The sequence below is a fragment of the Saimiri boliviensis genome, chromosome 1 (genome assembly GCF_048565385.1).
Source record: "Saimiri boliviensis isolate mSaiBol1 chromosome 1, mSaiBol1.pri, whole genome shotgun sequence".
Lineage (NCBI taxonomy): Eukaryota > Metazoa > Chordata > Mammalia > Primates > Cebidae > Saimiri > Saimiri boliviensis.
The window spans coordinates 165,945,271-165,963,435 of record NC_133449.1 but is presented as its reverse complement, the minus strand read 5'-3'; the positions used below and the strand labels follow the sequence as shown (position 1 = coordinate 165,963,435).

The following is an 18,165-nucleotide window of genomic DNA, read 5'->3' as shown; positions in this document are numbered from 1 at the left end:
AAGTCTCTTTCCTTCTTTCTGGCCCCTAATTCCTTATATGTGAAATGAGTGGGTTGTCATAGATGTTCCCTAAGAACCAAGTCCATCCACAAATCCCATTATTCTTTTCCCATCAGAAACCTCTTTGGGACATTTTGGTTTCTTTAGAGCCTTCTTCATACTCCCTAGGAATCCTCTGTTGTGACATAAGGGGTGAGAGCTCAGCATGCCTAGGGCAGCACACCCTGAGATACGTGGCTGCTCCCAGGGCCGAAAGCCTGGGGAGGCAGCCGGGCGTGGAGCTGCGAGGGAAGACCTGCCTTCGGAAGCTCAGGCTTGACTTTGTGGAGGGAGCTGCCTCTGGAGGCTACAGCTGCTTTGTCTCTGTCAAGCTGCTGAAATGGTTATTGCTGGGTGGACATCACCTGGCCCTACTCCTGCCTCTTACCTACGCTGGAGGACCTGGAGGGTGACACGTCTGCTGCCTGTGTCCCTAGGAGGCACACTGACCTTGATTTAGGAAATGAAAACCAAGCCTTTTTCCTGAGATGACTGTCAGAGCCCTGGGCTTAGGCTCCTAGGTCAGCCTTTCTTCAGTGCTTCACTTTCCTAGGGTTTGGGCAAGTCTCACCTCTTGAGTCGGGAACCCGCATACTCGTCACGGTGGGTGTTCTTGTTGGCTGAAGACCCAGAGACCAGAGGCCCTGGCCTTTGGCTGCCTGAGGCCCTTTGAGTTGCCTAGAGCCCCTGTGGCTCTAGGTCCAGGAAACTGCTGCATGAATGTTTCTGGATGAGGCTGCACGAGGGCAGAGGGAGAGTTGCCCAGGCAGTGGTGCCTGAGTGCCCAGAAGGCAGCTTGCTTCCTCAGCAGGGTGTGGGTAGCGCCACCAGAAGATTAGGGGGAAAAGAGGCCGTCCTTCAGGGAATGCGTGTTCCTGCTGAGCTTGGAGTTAGGGAAGGTGAGGCAGCTTTGGAACGCAAATAATTATTTTGAACCTGTCAGAGAGAGCCATTATTGATACGACAGCACCATCTGCTGTTAGTTTAGAGCAACTGCTAGGAGCCACTAGCATACTGGCATAATTGGTGGGAGGGATTTTATTAATTTATATTTTTGTCATTCAAGCAGTATCTCTTGAGAACCTACTGCCGTGGGGCACAGAGAAGCAGATGAGGACAAGATAAAAAAAAGTCCTCATCCATAGGAAGTTATGGTCTACAAATCTGGTTCTTGGGTCTGAAACCTGGCTGCACATCCCAGTCACCTGAGGAACTTTTTCCGACTCCTGACCAGTGTGGAATCTATCTCAAAAAGGTCCCCAGTCAACTGAGATGCAGCCTGTCCATGCAGTGGAGTCGTCTGTGGTCCATGGGAACTACTGATCTAGTACAACTCTTCCCCCTTACAAATAGGGAAACTGAGGCCCAGAAAGGTTAAAGGTCACCCAGTGAGCAAGTCAGAGAGACATGTCCAGAACACAGGTGTCCTAGCTACCAGGTCAGTTGCATTTACTTTCTTTCTTTCTTTTTGAGACGGAGTCTTGCTCTACCACCTGGCTGGAGTGCAGTGGCGTGATCTCAGTCCAATGCAACCTCTGCCTCCCGAGTTCAAGCGATTCTCCTGCCTCAGCCTCCTGAATAGCTGGGACTACAGGTGCATGCCACCATGCCCAGCTAATTTTTGTATTTTTAGGAGAGCCGAGGTTTCACCATGTTGGCCAGGATGGTCTTAATCTCTTGGCCTCGTGATCCGCCCGCCCCCACCTCTCAACGTACTGGGATTACAGGTGTGAGCCACCACGCCCAGCCCAAGTTGCACTTTCTAGAGACTGTGCTGTCTTCCTTCTTTATGGCTTTCATCTTCTTGACAAAAGGATCTTGAAAGATGACACTGAAATCTGTAAACAAAGCAATTCTAGCACTCAGCTCAGGCTGATCAACACGGTGAGTGATCTAATGATGCCCTCTGCAGCCTAGAAGGAGAGAAGTGGGCAGAAAGAGCAGCTTCTGCAGACACGACCAGCAGGAGGCCTCCCTAATAATGATTTCAGCACTTTGCTGTGTGGCTAGTTTCAATTTTTTACTCTTCTTACTCAACTAATATAAGGCTGAGTAATATCAGTAATACAACATTGTGGGAAAACTAGGCAATATAGATAGGCAAAAAAGGAAAATGTATGTTACCACTCAGAAGTAATTATTCTTAATATTTTTATGGATTTCGTTCAATCTTTTTTGTCTTTTTTCTTTGCTTATGAACATCCTCTTCCATATATATGTATGTATATATTCATATATATATATATGTTTTTAAAAAATAGAATTTGGGTCACATTTGCTTTATATTTCAAAGTTTTGAGGTTGCCAGTCTTTTAGGAGGCAGGCAAGGTGTCATTGTATTTGTTTTACAGATGAGGACACTGAGGTTCAGGGAGACAAAATGTCACTCCCCAAGTCACCTCATGGGTCAGGACTGTCCAGGACTGGATGCCAGGCCTTCTGATTTCCGGTTACTGTAGCCGGCTTGAGGCTGGGACACCGTGTTTGCCTTCCAGGGGTTGGAGTGCTCAGCGGACAGCTGTATGCCACAGGTGGGCATGATGGGCCTTTGGTGAGGAAGAGCGTTGAGGTTTACGATCCTGGAACAAATACCTGGAAGCAAGTGGCAGACATGAACATGTGCCGCCGCAATGCAGGTAATGACCGCTGTCTCCGTCTCCCCTTTGGGGGTCGTGTGTCTTTTCTTCCTGAAGATGCTGGCTCTAAACAGTGGGCAGGTTCCCAGGGGCTGGAGCTGAGCTTGTATCCTGAACAAGGAGTGTCCATTTGCCGGGTGGGCTCTTGGTTAGAGGAGGGGAGAAGTTGAGACCCAAAAAGCTAGCTGCAGATCCTGCAACCTAGATGCAGGGGAGCCCCTTTCTCGCCAGGGAAAGGTGATGACTTTGACTGCACACAGATGAGCACAGACCTAGAAAAGTCCTCTGGTTGTCATCAATGTCCCCACCCCCCACCCCCCACCCCCAACAGCCTTGGTAGGTAGCTAAGCGCAGGGCCAGACAATGGCACTTGGTTCTTTTCTCTGGCAGTGCCTGGCTAGGAGAACCTTTCAGTTCCAACCTGAAACCAGTCTCCTTCCTTGCAGTGATAGTCGGACCCTTGATCAGTTCTTTCCTTATTGCTTTCTTCATATTCCTGTCTCTCCTTTCCATCTCATCCCCTGTTCCTTCCTGTAGGAGTGATTTACTGTAGAGTATCTAGGTATGTTTCCTGGAGCATGAGGTCCCTTTTAAGCTCTTTCCTTTTTGAGCTTTGCCTTTTGGGTCGTGTACTGCGCCAGTGGACCTTTATGCCTCTTTGCTCTAGGAAAGTGTTGGCTTAGCCCAACTTCCCAGGCTGGAAAGACACACAGGTGACATAGGCAGATTCATTTCTATTATTCTCATATTACCTGTTTGCCACACCCGTTCGTGGCCGACTTGGAAGTGTAACTGGGGGTTGGAGCAATAATTGATTAATTTGCTCATTGCCTAAGCCTGCTGTGATAGAAGCTGTCATTTGGCTTTAAGCCACATGAGCAAGAAATTACAGGACCCTTATAAGCAGCTATCTAGAACCTGAGAATTAAGTTTAGATATAAATGTGTTTGTGTAAAATTCATAGATATTTCTATTTTTTAATAACAAAAATGGAATTACACTATAACACTATTTTATAACCCGTTTTTTAAAAAACTCACTTTATAATCTTTCATGAACATTTTATTACAACACTAAACTTATTTATGTGATATTTTAAATGACTATATCATAATTTAAACAAGCAATCTACTATTGGACACAGGTTATTTCCATCTTTTCTGTACTATAAGTAATACTTTAGTTACTATAAATGGTCCTTATAGCTAAATGAGTGCACGTATTTAAAATTATTTCTTTAAAAGACCAGAAGTAATTTTTTTTTTTTCCAGACAAAGTCTTACTCTGTCGCTCAGGCTAGATTGCAGCGGCATAATCTTGGCTCACTGCAACTCCGCCTCCTGGGTTCAACAGCTCCTCCCACCTCAGCCTCCTGAGTAGTTGGGACCACAGGTATACACCATCATGCCTGGCAATTTTTGTATTTTTTTGTAGAGACAGGGTTTCACCATGTTGCCCAGGTTGGCCTTGAACTCCTGGACTCAAGTGATCCATCTGCCTTGGCCTCCCAAAGTGCTGGGATTATAGGTATGAGGCACTGTGCCTGGCCAGAAGTAGAATTTTTAAATCAGAGGGAGCACATGTATTTTAGATGCCATCCAGGAAGGTGATCCATTTTATCCTCTGAGAGTACCTTCAGCAACATTGATAATTACCACTTTTTGGAGTATCACCAATCCCTTAATCGAATTTTGAAAAAATACACAACGTACTGGACTATGGCCCTTGAAAGTCTTAATGAACAATAACTAATTCTGTTTTCCTATGCCTTAGACCTTGCTGCATGAGACCTTGCCTAAAATCCATCTCATTTTGAGATCAGGGTGGGAGCTGTGCCTCATCCCTGGGAGCTGTATGTGAATTAGACCCAAGTCTTATAAAGGGATTACAGACATAACCTCCAGCATCACACAGCGTGGATATAACATGGGGCTTATCAGGGAAAAACGTAGCAGCAGAGAAGTAGTAGTGTGCATGAAGTCCCCTAAATTGTCTTATTCCTTAGCTCAGGCTGGGCACAGGAGGTCTGTATACACCTTCCCAGTAGAGAGAGGTCTGTGCCCATAGGCTCTACATACTTACTGTGTAGGTGTGAGTGTGGCAGGGGGCATACGCATTGTAAGTTACAAAAACTCCCTGGCCAGAGAAATGATCTTGTTGGGAATAAGGATCCTTGGAGCCCAGTAGCTGTTGTCACATTTTCTTCCACTAAGCAAACTCAGACCTGTGGAGCTAAATCCCTGTTGTATTACCGTAAAGGGAGGAAAAGAGCCTCCCAGCCTATCCAGATTTGTCTCTTTATCAATTCTGATCTCTTGGTGCATCTGCTGTGATGATGTCTCATATGGCTTTTGTTTGACTCCCAGGGGTCTGTGCAGTGAATGGGCTCCTGTATGTGGTTGGAGGGGATGATGGATCCTGCAACTTGGCTTCGGTGGAGTACTACAATCCTGTCACTGACAAATGGACGCTGCTTCCAACCAACATGAGCACGGGGCGGAGCTATGCAGGTCAGTGTGTGCCATCTCTCTACCCATCCCAGAGGCCTCCAACACACTGGGGGCGTGAGGGTTGGGTGGGCCGGTGGGATGAGAGGATGTGCGCTTGCTTAACTTGGACCTGAGTGCCTCCTCTAGGGATGACAGGTCAAGGTTATGTGGCCACCACGCCTTCATTCTGTGCTCATGACAGATACAGATAACTGGCACTGATTACCTCCTGCCCTGACCCTGTGAACCTGAAGGTAGCCTTAGAATGTATACAGAGTTCCAACTGAGTTGTCACAAGAGAGTTTAGAATTCCACTGGCATTCCTGGTTACTGTGTGCCAGGCTCCTACATGGCATAAGATGCAATGCTTTCTGTCCAGAGTTGAATTTGAAGGGTAAGACCTGCCCACACAAAGCAGGGGGAAGACAAGATGATGGATATACACGTTCTAAATGACATGTGCTAGACAGGCTTTGGCACACAAAAGACTGGTGAGAACTGGCAAAGCCAGGGAACCCTTCCTGAAGGAGAGGGGCTCAATTAAACTTTGAGAGTGGATCACAGTCACACAAATAGTTGTCCTTTACTGGGTGCCTGGCCCATGCCAGAGACAGTGTGTTAGGAACAGAGTGTGTGTTCTTTCTCATCTTTTCAACAACTCTCAGGCTGAATGGGACTGTATCCGTCCATTTTATGGATGATGAAACTGAGGTTCGGAGAGTTTAAGTAACTTGCCAAAGCCACATAGCTGATAAATGGCAAAGTCAGAGTTCATACCCAGAGTTCTAAGTCCATGCCTTTTATGCTACCCAGGCTCAGGGTAAGCCTTAGAGCAAGGCACCAGGCTGGTGTGGAAGCTTCTTCTTGGGGAGTGTTTGTGAGGGGTTTGGTGAGGGGCAGGGGCCGGGGTGGCATCAGAGTTGGTACTGCTAAGGTTGGGTCCATGGGGAGATGAGCAAATATATATCTATGGTGTAGTTCAGTTCCTGGTATCTGGTTTTCTAGAACGTGGAGTAGAGATAACATTATTTATCCAGCACACCAAACATACCAGACATTATCCAAAGTATTTTATAGTTATTATCTTATTTCATCCATACCACGACTCCAGGAATATTCTTCTTCCCATTTTGCGTTATAAAGGTCAGTCATTCCATCTTGTTTGACTGCAAAGGAAGAGTGTGCTGTGCAGATTCAAAGGAGTTTGTAGCACATTCTTTTTTTTTTTTTTTTTTTTTAAAACAGAGTCTTACTCTGTCACCCAGGCTGAAGTGCAGTGGTGCTGTCTCGGCTCACTGCAGCCTCCACCTCCTGGGTTCAAGTGATTCTCCTGTCTCAGCCTCCTGAGTAGCTGGGACTACAGGTGCCCATCACCATACCTGGGTAATTTTTGTATTTTTAGTAGAGATGAGGTTTTACCATGTTGGCCAGGATGGTCTTGATCTCCTGATCTCGTGATCCTCCTACCTTGGCCTCCCAAAGTGCTGGGATTGCAGGTGCGAGCCACTGCACCCAGCCTGCAGCACATTCTTTCAATGTAAGACTTCTGTGACAATGGAATTTAACTTTTTTCTTCCTTTAGAGCTTTTTTTCACCTCATAATGCTTTCCTTGGCTTAGTATAAAACATTTTAGAAGAAGTTTAGTCCTGGAGTAATTCTGTTATGGGATGAGTGAGACAAGTGAGGGATCCTCCCTTGACTCCATGTGTGCCTTAATGAGAGGGGAAGAGTTAAGTGTAGGTGGTTAGAATTTCATATATATGCTGAATATTTCATGTCCCTTTCTTCATTGTCTGCCCACTCCAGAAGTAGGTAGGAAGAAGACAAGCAAACCTGCAATTTTATGTTCAAACCCAGCTACTGAGTCAGTCTATTATCTTAAAATCTAAGGAAATGCTCCAAAATGCAAGGATTTATGGACAAAGTTATTTATTGGGGCCTTACTCATAATAGCTAAAATCTGAGAATTACTTTATATCTGGCATGAGGGAGATAGCTAATAATCTATGGGATAGTTGTATAGTGTATGGATTTTTAATGTTATGAGAAAACATTTGTGATAGTCTGTGTGAACTCATTCATGTATGTAGTCCTGTATTGGTGGGGGATTGGAGTGGGGGTTGAGTAGCTGCTCCTTCTGCAAATGGATATTGGAGTCAGATACGAATTTGAATCCCAGCTCTGCCACTAGCCCTGAGTCTCAGGGCCATGTATTCTATCATACTGAACCCCTGTTGTCTTATTTGTAAAATGGGAATAAAATTAGACTAAGCCTTTTAGGGCTGCGGTGAGAATGAAATGCAGTAATACATGTGAAGAGCTAAGCACAATACCTGCCTGGCACTCGACACCATGCAGTAAATGATGGTGATTATTGTTAGATGCTAGAAAGTATTCCAAAAAGACAGTGGTGGTTTTCTTTGTGTTCTTCTGCATTTTCTGGATTTCCCATAATGAGAATATATTACTTTTATAATCAAGATAAAGGTTATATGAAAAAGCAACACAGGAGCCTGCTTTCAAAAAAAAAGCTACCTTCTGAAAGAGATGTCTGAGATTCAAGTAAGATGCTGTCAAGATCGGGCATTTGGTCTGGACTCAGGCTCTGCCTGCCTCAAAGCTTCTATGTCTGTGCCTTTAGCCAGAAATGAACAGAAAATAGATGTTTTAGCAGAATATCTCCAATGGGGTATCCTGGCTTGCCTTTAGCCATGTTCTGTCAATGTCATCTTCAACCAGAACATTTTATAATTGTGGGATTATGTTAAAAATAAGGCTCCAGTAACCATCCTGCCTGTAGGCACCTGTAAGTTAGGATTTCATTTAGCAACAGGCACTAGAAACCCTGACGGATACTTTCCTAAATAAGAAAGTGAGTGGATTTGTCTCTGGTAAAAAGAAATCCAAGGTTGGCCTGGGGGCTCAGACTGACATTGAAGAACCAAGTTTCTCCTCTCTTCTGTTCGGCCAGCTTTATCAAAGGCTGTTGCCTCCCCTTGGCCTTGCTTGAGCATTCTGGGCACAACAAGAACAAAGCCAGCGTTGCGACACTGGCACACTTGCCTTTATAGTCTTATTGGCCAGCACTGGGTCACGTGGCATGCCTAGCTGCCAGGCAGTCCGGGCAGCTGAGCCTGCAGCTTGTGCTGGTGGCTGTAGTAGAGGATAGCAAGTAGGAAGGACGTTGATGGAATCAACATGTGGTGTCTGCCATGTAGCCTCAGTCCCTTACAGTGAGATTTTGGGTCATGCGTGGACTTATAGTCAGGTGCTGAGCATGGTTCACCTGGACTAAAACAGTAACACAGCATACATGTCTGGAGCATTTATCAAAGTCGAGATTGTCACACTGGCAGGGTCTGTTAGATGACATTTGTGCAGGCGCTGAGCATAAAGAGGTCAAAGAACTTGCTAAAGGCCACAGTGCAGGTTGACTGGTGGCAGAGCTAGGATTGGAATTCAGTCTTTCTTGCTGCCATGAAGGCAGCCTACTGTACTTTCCACTTCATAAATGTAGAGATGTCTTCTAAAAGCAGAGATGAATCACCCATCGCTTCTCTTAAAGTGATTCAAATTTAGAACTACGTAGCTGCCCCTGGGCACTAAACATTGTTGAGGTGGGTGCTAGAGCTGGGGACAGGAGTCACCACAGTGAGTCCATGTGGTGACACAGGGTGAGACCACTCGCCAGTGGTATTTGAGGGGTTGTGCTCATAGGTTCAAGTGTGTTGCCAGGACTTGGCTGTTGGAGTGGGGAACAGCCAGCTGCTCGCAGCCTGAGACCACAGACACTTCAATATTAGGATAAAAATGGTACCCATTTTCCTTGGTTGTGACTTAGGCTATCTTGGATTCATGAACTCACTGGGAGTCTGAGTAACTTTGGAGAAGCTAAGATGGTAACTTTCTCTCTGTTTCTTATTAGGTGTTGCCGTGATTCACAAGTCCTTGTGACCCAAATTCCCACTGCCAGGAGGTGGAGGAAGAAGCAGGTGCTGCTTGTTGCTTGTGACTGTAAACAGTAGGACTGTGCTGACCGACTGGATTCAACTCACTGGGCAGGGTCTGTGCTGCTGTGAGAACCACTCTCCTCTGACTTGGCTGACTGTTCATCACCGTGTGGACACCGTTACCCACCCCCTGCTTCCCTGAGGTGCTTTGGCCTATGCCCTGAGCAGGGGGTTCCTGACAGCCCCAGCAGCACCTTTGGGCTTTGTTTTGGTATTTCTACAGGGACAACACAGAACCTGGAACATGTGCGTGTGTGTGCGTGTGTGTGTGTGTGTGTGTGCAGAACGTGGTGTTTCTCTAAGTTGGGGGGTGAGCGTGTGTGACAGTCTACTGGATTTCTTTACTACTGATCCTTTCACTATGTTAAGAATCAAATCTCAGCGACATCTCTTTTGGATTTGTCCCATGGGGAATCTGAGACTACTAAAGCTGCTTTCTTCTGAAGCTCCAGTTGGACACTCTGGGAATGTCCAGAAATAACCAGTGAGAGGGGCAGTTCTCTGGCCATGCCCACTTACGTACTTGACTACTGCGACTTTGTCTGCAGAAGAGCTGGAGAATTCTCCGAGCTGCACCGTGCCCTTCCTCTGTGTGCTAGAATAAGGGACAAGTGGGGTTCCCTGTGCTTCTCAGGCAGCTGTTTGTCCTTGAGTTCTCCTCTAGGAAGCAGATGAGAGCTGCCCAGTCTTCATGCCTAGGCCGTTGGTCTTTGATGCCATAGATTCCAGGCCTGGGAGATGTTATGGCTCTTCAGCTGGGAAAACTAGCTCTTCAGAGAAGCCTCCGGTAACACACTGGAAAAAAAAAATAAACTGGAAAAAACAAACAAAAAACCAAAGTGGTAAGCATTCAGCTCCTGCCTATAATGGTCTGAGAGAAGGGTCCTACTTTTAGGTTTTCCTAGGACAGGACAGTCCCGATTTATACTTACTATCCAGGCTTAATTATTCACAGCTCCCCATTTTACTCTCAGAAGTGTTCTGGTTTGGAGGATAAATAAGAGGTCACCCTCCTCCAAACCCAAAGATAGATTTGTCCCTGTGTTGGATGGGGTTGTGTGTGAGTCAGATGGACGTTGTTTGACTTCAAAGGAATATGCCACTAGAGCTGGCCCTTGGCACTTTGTGACAGTGGTCAAGTCTGTCTTATGTCCTTGTCTTCTTTTTCCTGTGCTTTCCCCGTATTCCAGGGTGTGCACCCTCTCCCCAACCCCCAAGGACCTCCACTCCTACTTTCCCTGTGGGGTAGGAGATAATCAGTGGGACCTGGATTTGAGGCCTCCTAAGGGGTGCTTGCATTTTAAAGAAGGAGCTTGATGAGAGCTTTGCTAATTCACAGGTAAAAATTATTAATGATGGAACTTCAGGCATCTTGAGGGGTGGGCATTTGAAGGTGTATGGAGTAATTCGCATTTAAAAAACCTTAAAAGTTGTGCTGTTCCTAAATTAGCAAACTGCTTATGCTGGAATTTGTGGCATAAGCAGGGGAAGTCTTGTGTCTGGAGATTAGTCTCATACCTTGCAGTCTGGGACACCCTCCTTAATGTCAGAATCCACCTACAGGAAGCCAAGGAACTGCATAAATGTTGACACTGGACTTCCGATACGACTGGGCTACTTCCAAGCAGGCACTGAGGGAGATTGGCATCCCCTATCCCCTGCAGTGAGAAACCCAGGAGTCTTCCCAGCCAGTGGGCCACTTTGTACATTTACTATATATTTATTATGCCCTAAATGTGCAACTCTCCTAAAGACAAAACTTCTCTTTCTGATGTTAAGCACATGTTACTTCAACAAGACGCTTGGAGAACAACAAGGTGTCCAGAATTTTTAGAAGCCTTCGGAAGAGGCTACAGTATCCAGCTTTGGTAGACCTGGAAGAAATGTCTCCAAAGGAAGCAAGGCATGCTTTAGTTGAGTGGGGATGACTGTGGCTTCAGAACTCGACCTGGCTGTGGGTTGGAAGCTGAGGGGATAAGCTTTTTGTTCTAAATGTCCTTTCTTCTTCTCTGAGGAAATTTTGAGACTTGTTTGGGTGTGTCTGTGTGATGGGGATGAGGTTGGGGTTGGGATCTGATGAATGCCAGTCACAGAAGCTCTCAATTTCAGGTGATAGGTGAATTCCCTGCCCCTTCCCACCACTGAGAAGCTAGATTTTCATGCTGGAGAGGCTATTTTTTATGTGTCATCTTCCCGGGGAAGGATCCCTCCACTGAAAGCTAGCCAGTCATGTGTTCTGCTTTTGGATTTTTGCAATTGGTTTCACCTCACGCCTTCCTTCCTACAAAGCACTGCCTCTGCTGAGTGCGCTGCTGAGGCTGTGTGCACTTCACCCTCGTGTGTCCTTTCTCACGGGGACCAGAACACTGGTACGTCATCACCAAAGCCAATCTGCTCTAGCTGCCCACAGATGCCACCCAAAACCTGCTATCTCTTCATCGCCAGGTACGATTCTCTTTCCACAGTGGACACAGCAAGCTATTTTCTAGTTTGCGTTGGTCACATGGTAGATGAAGCCTTTTCCTGCCCCCCTTAGGGTGGCCACAGCTGCTTGTGAATGCAGCTTTGCCAATGGCATATCTGTCATCTGATTGCAGTGGTGAAATGGAATTGAGGCCCAAGATTAGAAGCAGCCGAGACGCCACTTGGATACTGATTTGAACAATGTAGAAGTCAGATTCTGAATTCCAAAGTGATTTCTCCTAAGTACCCAATGGCATCTCTCCATCTACAAAGTTGCAGTATTATGCAAATGAAAGTGACCTCATTTTCTGCTATGCAATAAGAATACTTAATTCTATTTCCCAACAAGCCAGTTGCAATATCCCCTAAGATGCTTTCTGAGCTGTCTTACTTTGATATCTGTTGTGTAATGTTTGTATATTTCTGAGCCAGATCCTTTCAAAGATGGCCTTTTTATAAAACTGAAGCTATAGCTTTTCGGCTAAAATTTTAATGTAGATATTTTTATAAGATTTTTTTCAAGATATTTGAATCGCTTTTTATTGTCCATGATAATGAAATGTTATATTCTTTGCACCATTCACTCTCATAGTTCATGCCTGTAGCTCTCTTCCTTTTTCTCACCCTCCAGAAACATATTTTTCAGTAGCTCCAGGTAGATGAGCCATTTTAAAAAATACCACATTCAAGGGAGTCTGCTGAATTTTAAAACACAGTCGCTGGTGTTTCTTGAATTGCTAGGGACTGACGTTAAGTTTGACTCAGCACTTGCCCATCTGTATTGATTTTCTTTCTTTTTTTTTTTTTTTGAGTCTGTTTTCTGTGGGGGTGAGGCTGGGCTGTCTCATGGTGGCTCCCACTGAGTGGCACTGAGCCTGGCACCCTGTGGCATGGAGAAGCCCCAGGGAAAGGCCTGCCCCCTAGCACATACTCCCATAGCATCCTACGTCCAGCTGACCATTCCTTATTCTCTTCTGTTTCCTTGTTCATTTGAATCTTCCATTAGCTTGAGGCCTTTGCTGCTGGATGATGTCCTCTTTGGGCGCATCTTGTCTGTAAACTTTAAAAGTGGGGATCAGTCCTCATGATCCCCGCTAAGAATGTGTCAGGCTTGTGCTTTGCAGATGCTCACACTACACTTACAACTTGCTTCTTGATCTGTGTCTGTGCTCCAGGCTCTGTTTTGTGTATTTATCTGCCATTAGCATTATGGTTTTTAAAATTTATTATTATTGTTGGGACAGGTGCCATTTAAATTGCCTCCACGCTCCCCATTTGCACCTAGCTGGATGAAGCTGGGAGGCTGAGCAAACTCATATTCCACTTAGTTGGAGTTTTTAAGGCTCTGTTTTGCCTGGAGAAGCAAGGAGGTTAGAATGTATTTTTGTTTAAGTGTTTGCACTATTTAGAGTCCTAAGCCCCTCACGTTCAGCTGTGCTGTGTTTCTCCTGACCAAGCAGGAGAGCCAGCAGCACATCCAGCATTTGGGAATGGAAGAGATTTCTTCTGTAGTGGATAATCACAGTCTCATAGCCCCTGTGCAGCCTTTGTCACAAGGCTCAGTGACTCATGGATATAGCATCAGCCATGGCAGGAATGCACAGAACTGTGGCATTTGCAGCATCAAATTGCCGTATTGCCATGTTTGGTTATGAGATTGTAAATTATCCGCTCCCCGCATCCCCCCCGTTTTCAGTGGCAGTAGAGGACCCTTGTTGGACTTCTTGTTTAATTTGCATATGACATGTAAAATACTTTCTTTGAAAGAAAACTGAAGACATTGAATGTTTATGTCTGTGTGGGTGTTCTGTCCCTGTGGTTGTCATAGACAGTCAGACTTGATCACTGACACCCCGTACAACATATTGCATAGGTAAGATCCTCGATCTGGTGTTCTCTGCATGGCTGTTAGGGACTGTATATCTTGTAAAAGAATCCGTGTCACATGCTTGATCAGTTACAGCGATAGCTGAAGAAACATTTCCTCAAATGTATTATTTTAACAGGAATCATGTTCTAATTTCCCATCCTTTAATTTTAATAAAAGCTGAACTGTGCAAACTTTTCTCAGTATTTCATTTCTATAGTCCCGTCTCTCTGCTGTAGCTCAGACATGAAAAGGACAGACTTATTCCTGTATGTCTTTGGATTAAAAAATTTTTGAAGATCTACTGGACAAGGTCTAGGTTCCTCGGTTTCCATCACTGGCCCCAGCAGAGTCCCAGACCCACAAAGACCTTCTTCAGTTAGGCAAAGCGAGGATAGTTCCTCCAGGGCGTGTTCGGTGGTGTGAGCAACTGCTGGATAATCCCTGGGAACCACTGGGAGTCAGGTTTTTGGGTAAGATGGCTGGCTCAGCTGGGCATCACCATTTGGGAGGGAAGCCTTATATGCAGTGGGTGGGGATGCGTGGCTCAGCTGTAACTTCTCAAAGCCTTCTGCTCAGAGACCTCAGCTGCCTCCGTAGCTAACAAACCCTTTTGTGCCAAACCAGTGCCAAACCCTTTTGGGATGTCAGTGGCTCTGGCCTGTACCAGGTGACAGATGGTCAACACAGAGGTGTTAGACTTATCTTCAAGCTGGAGAGACCCAAGGGATGAGTGAAAACCCTTTGCCAGGTTCCTCCCCAGATTTGGGAAAGCAGATTTTGAGCTCCAAGAGGGCACAGCCTGCTTGACTTACTCTGCACTCCCGGTGCCTGGCACTCAGCTAGCATTCAGGACTACTGATGGGAGAGGGAGGAAAGGCATGTGAGTAGGGCTCAGCTGGTGACGTCTTTCCTTCATCCACCTCCTCTCCCCTCTCCTGGGCTGGCCTCCACTGGAGCTCTGTTCTTCCAGCTCTCACCACTCACCCTCGGCACCTGTCGGGCAGTTCAGAAGAGTAAGGTCAGGCCTCTTTGAGCCTCACGGACCCCAAGCAGGTGGGCAGGAATTTGCGCCCCTGGGACAGAGGAGGCTCAGAAAGGTGAATCCATTTGCCTGAGGGTGTGTTGTGAGCAGTGGAGCACACCTGGATGAAAACTGCTAAGTCTTTTGACCCACAACTGAGTTTGAGCATCGGCCTGAGAAGAGGGTTCAGGCTGCAGTTGTTTCAATAATCATAGCAGCTAGCATTTATTTTGCATTTGATTTGTGCCATGCTCTGTGCTGAATGCTTTAATTCCAGTTAATCTCCGTAACACCTCATGGAGGCAGATGACAACATGACACTCTGCCTTAATCACAGGATTACGGGAGTTAGTTAATAGACCCTTGAGAAGAGATGCAGGCCCCCTCCTCCTACTGAGGCTGCTTGCTGAGCTGTGTCATCCTCAAATCCCAGAAGTCATACCCTGTGAGTGCATTCTGCAGCTAGGAGGTCACGAACGTCTGGCCCTCAAGGGTGGCCAGGAAAGCAGATGCCAGAGCCAGGCTGAAGACGCCCCTGCCCCGTCCCACGGCCAACCTGCTCTGGGCCTTGCCTGGCCTTGGGGAGGCCCAGTGAGTGGCTGATGGCTAGGGAGGGCTTTGTCTCAGCGCACACACATTTCCCCTACTATGCTGCTGGCCTGGTTTCTCCTCATAGGAAAAGTTCCAGAGTGATTTCATATTTGGTGGTTTTTCTACCAACCTATGTTTCCATAGTTTACAAATAGTGTCTTTTGACCCTAACAAGCGATTTTACTTTAATGAAAACATCCTCTGTTCTGTTTTCCTCATGTGATTTTCCCATAGGAGCCTGCACTCCCCACTGTCCATCCCTTTCTGCCCAGGCAGCTTCTCCTGCCGCTCCAGGGTCAGTGCCCATGGGAAGGGGCCTCTGGCTGGGATTTTAGAAATTTTCAGATGCTGCCATATGTTTGCACATGGGGAGACTGGGGCTTGGGGCTCTAGAGAGGCAGCTGGCTGTTGTTCTTAGGGAGTGTCGATGTGGCTTTCTCTCTAGACCACTTACAGCTCCAAAGCTGGTGCTTGAGGCTGATCCAGGTTTCCCATCACCCCGGTGGAGGCTCCAGGACCTGTGCCTGCCTGCCTGCCTGCCTGCCTCTGGGGTGGCTCTGGGGCTGAGGAAAGGCAGCGACTGCGGGCCTGAGGGTCAGGACCCTTTCGGGGGTGGAACAGAGCAGAGGGGTGGCCCTGACATGGCAGGGCTGCTCTCTCTCAGATTCCCGCCCTGTGGTCACTCCAGCTTCAAAGGCTGCTCCAAGCTCCCAGGGTCACTGGAGGCTGCAAATCTCCTTGGCAGGTGTGAGGGCTCTCGACTGGCCTAGGGTGGAAGGAGGCCTTGTTCTTGGCTGTGTGACCCACAGCACATCCTTTTCTCTCTCTGGTTCCTCATCTGTCAAATGGAGGAACGTGTGTCCTCAGGAGCATTTACCGCACTCGCCGGGCCCTATTCTAGCTCCTACTTGACTGGCAAGGAGATGGATGGGGCTCAGGGAGGCTGAGGGATGAGGGGAGCAAGAATTTGAACCCACATCTTCCCTGGTAGCAGTTTTTGACTGCTATGCTGCACGTGATGTTAATCTATTAGACCCCTGGACCCTGCCAGCGGACATGATAAAAATGTTTTGATGAATCTCTGAATTGTAAGATAAAGGCTGGAAAGTTTGGCTTTAGACCTCTTTCCTTTCCTTGGTTTTTCTTTCCTTCCCACTTCTAGTTTCCAGCTGCCTCTAGGAAAGGCCCCACTGTCCTTCCCAGTGTTAGGAGTCTTTCATTCTCCCCTTTCAGTGTGTTCAACAGTTACTCCTTCAACAAGAATATATTCATCATCTATGTTGTGTGTTTCTGGGAGCTTGAGACACAACTGCTAACAGAACAGGCGATCCCTGTGTATGTTTCTAAGGAACATGGTCAGATAAAGATGCAGGTATAGTCTGGTGTGCTGCAGGGGCAGGGGTGGGAAAGGAGGGGAAAAACATGCCCCCGAGAGAAAAAGAGTCACAGGGAGCAACAGGAGAGACAGACAGACAGAGACTGGGCGAAAAGGGGTGAGATTCACACAGAGCAAGAGACAGAGTGTGAGAGACAGAGAGACACAGAAACACAGGGAGGCAGAAGCATAAAAAAGACACACACAGCCAGAGGAGATACCATCCATATAGAAACACAGAGGCAGGGACCCAGAGAGAGAGAGAGCGAGGGGGCGAGAGTGTAAGAGAGAGAGAGCAAGAATCATTTCTGGCAGAGGACGGGTCAGCATGGCAGTTCAGATGGGAAGCTTTAGAATCGTCAGGAGACTTCAAGCCTGAGTTCAGGCAGGGTGATCACATGGGTTTGAGCAGTCTCTTCACCTCTGAGAGCCAGTGCCCTGATCTGTAAACTATGGATGATGTACCACTTCTGTGAGCTTGAGGAGATGAACATGAGGACTAAAACATAGAAGGCAGCTGCTTCAGGCCCTCGGAGTCGGGCACAGCCTGGCAGAAGTGGCCTGTAGCATGAGAGGCTCTGGGTTTCTGGTGGTGGGCGCTGGTGCTGGAGATGTTCTGACTGTGTGCAGGCTCAAGGGGCTGGAGTGTGAGTGGAGGGAAGGCGCCCAACAAAGGACGAGCTCTCTGTCCCAGGGTCTCCCCTGGGCCAGGAGATACACCTAGGACCTTTTTTCTTTTTTTAAAAAACACAAGCTCTTTGATAAGCAGGATCTCACTTCTGAAGGATGCTTCAAGTGGAGTCATCTGGCAGGGCCTGGTTTCACCTGTGGCCACTTGGCTGCTCTCTATTTGGCACAATGTGTCGAAATCCCTTTTAATTTGCTGCTTCCCTCTGAGAGGGGGTGGAAGGCATGAGTCACAGGAGCTTACTTCCTGCTTTCAGAGTAGGGCCTCTTGGTTTCAACTCTGCGCAGCACGCCAAGGAATGTGGGCTTTGGTAAGCATGAGTGTAAGTGTTTACATGACTAAGGAATCTCTCGTGTGGTCGCATCTGATTCAGAAGTCCTGTGGGGTGGCCTTAGCGGTTGTTAGTGAATGCACTGCCTCTGCCTGATATATACAACAGTCACTTTCTCAATTCATGGGTGGCACATGCTAAACATCCGCATGGTGCCTGTGCCTAGAGGGTAGTGTACTGGGGGAGCGAATATTATCTTATTCCCTTTATATAGGTAAGGAAGCTGAAGCTTAAGAGAGGTTAAGGAACTTGATAAAATTCTCCAAGCTTGGATCCTATCACCCAGGATTGTGTTTGGTTCCAGGTAACAGCACAATGACTACGGTGGCGTTTCCGAAGAGTGGACTGTTTGCTTACATAACCACAGGTACAGAGACCGGCTTTCCAGGACTGGCACAGCAGCTGCACCTGGCCACGTCCTGCTGTCTTTCTGTTCTTCCATCCTTAGTGTGCTGGGAGACAGGTACTCCATAGCTCTTTTGACATCTGCAAAACAGGATGAAAAAGAAGCAGGGGTGGGGGTTCGGGGGGTGGGGGGTTGGGGGGTGGGCGGGGAAGTGGAAGAGACCATGCCTGTAACAGGAAAGCAAAACCTTTTCAGAAATCCTTGCTAGAGCACCATTTACCGTTCTTGCGGTGCCCCAGCTGCAA

General features: G+C 47.1%; 1 protein-coding gene across 9 annotated transcripts in view; it reads left to right on the top strand.

Moving 5' to 3' along the window:
* Positions 1-13,702, top strand: part of KLHL3 (kelch like family member 3) — a 304,443-nt gene extending 290,741 nt beyond the window's left edge. For all 9 annotated transcript variants that reach the window (XM_074379902.1, XM_074379899.1, XM_074379898.1 and 6 more), the window contains 3 exons: positions 2,535-2,675; positions 5,042-5,185; positions 9,091-13,702. In XM_074379902.1, the coding sequence (XP_074236003.1) occupies positions 2,535-2,675; positions 5,042-5,185; positions 9,091-9,119 (314 nt within the window). In that variant the 3' untranslated portion in view covers positions 9,120-13,702. The remainder of the gene's footprint in view (positions 1-2,534; positions 2,676-5,041; positions 5,186-9,090) is intronic.
* The last annotated feature ends 4,463 nt before the right edge of the window (positions 13,703-18,165 follow it).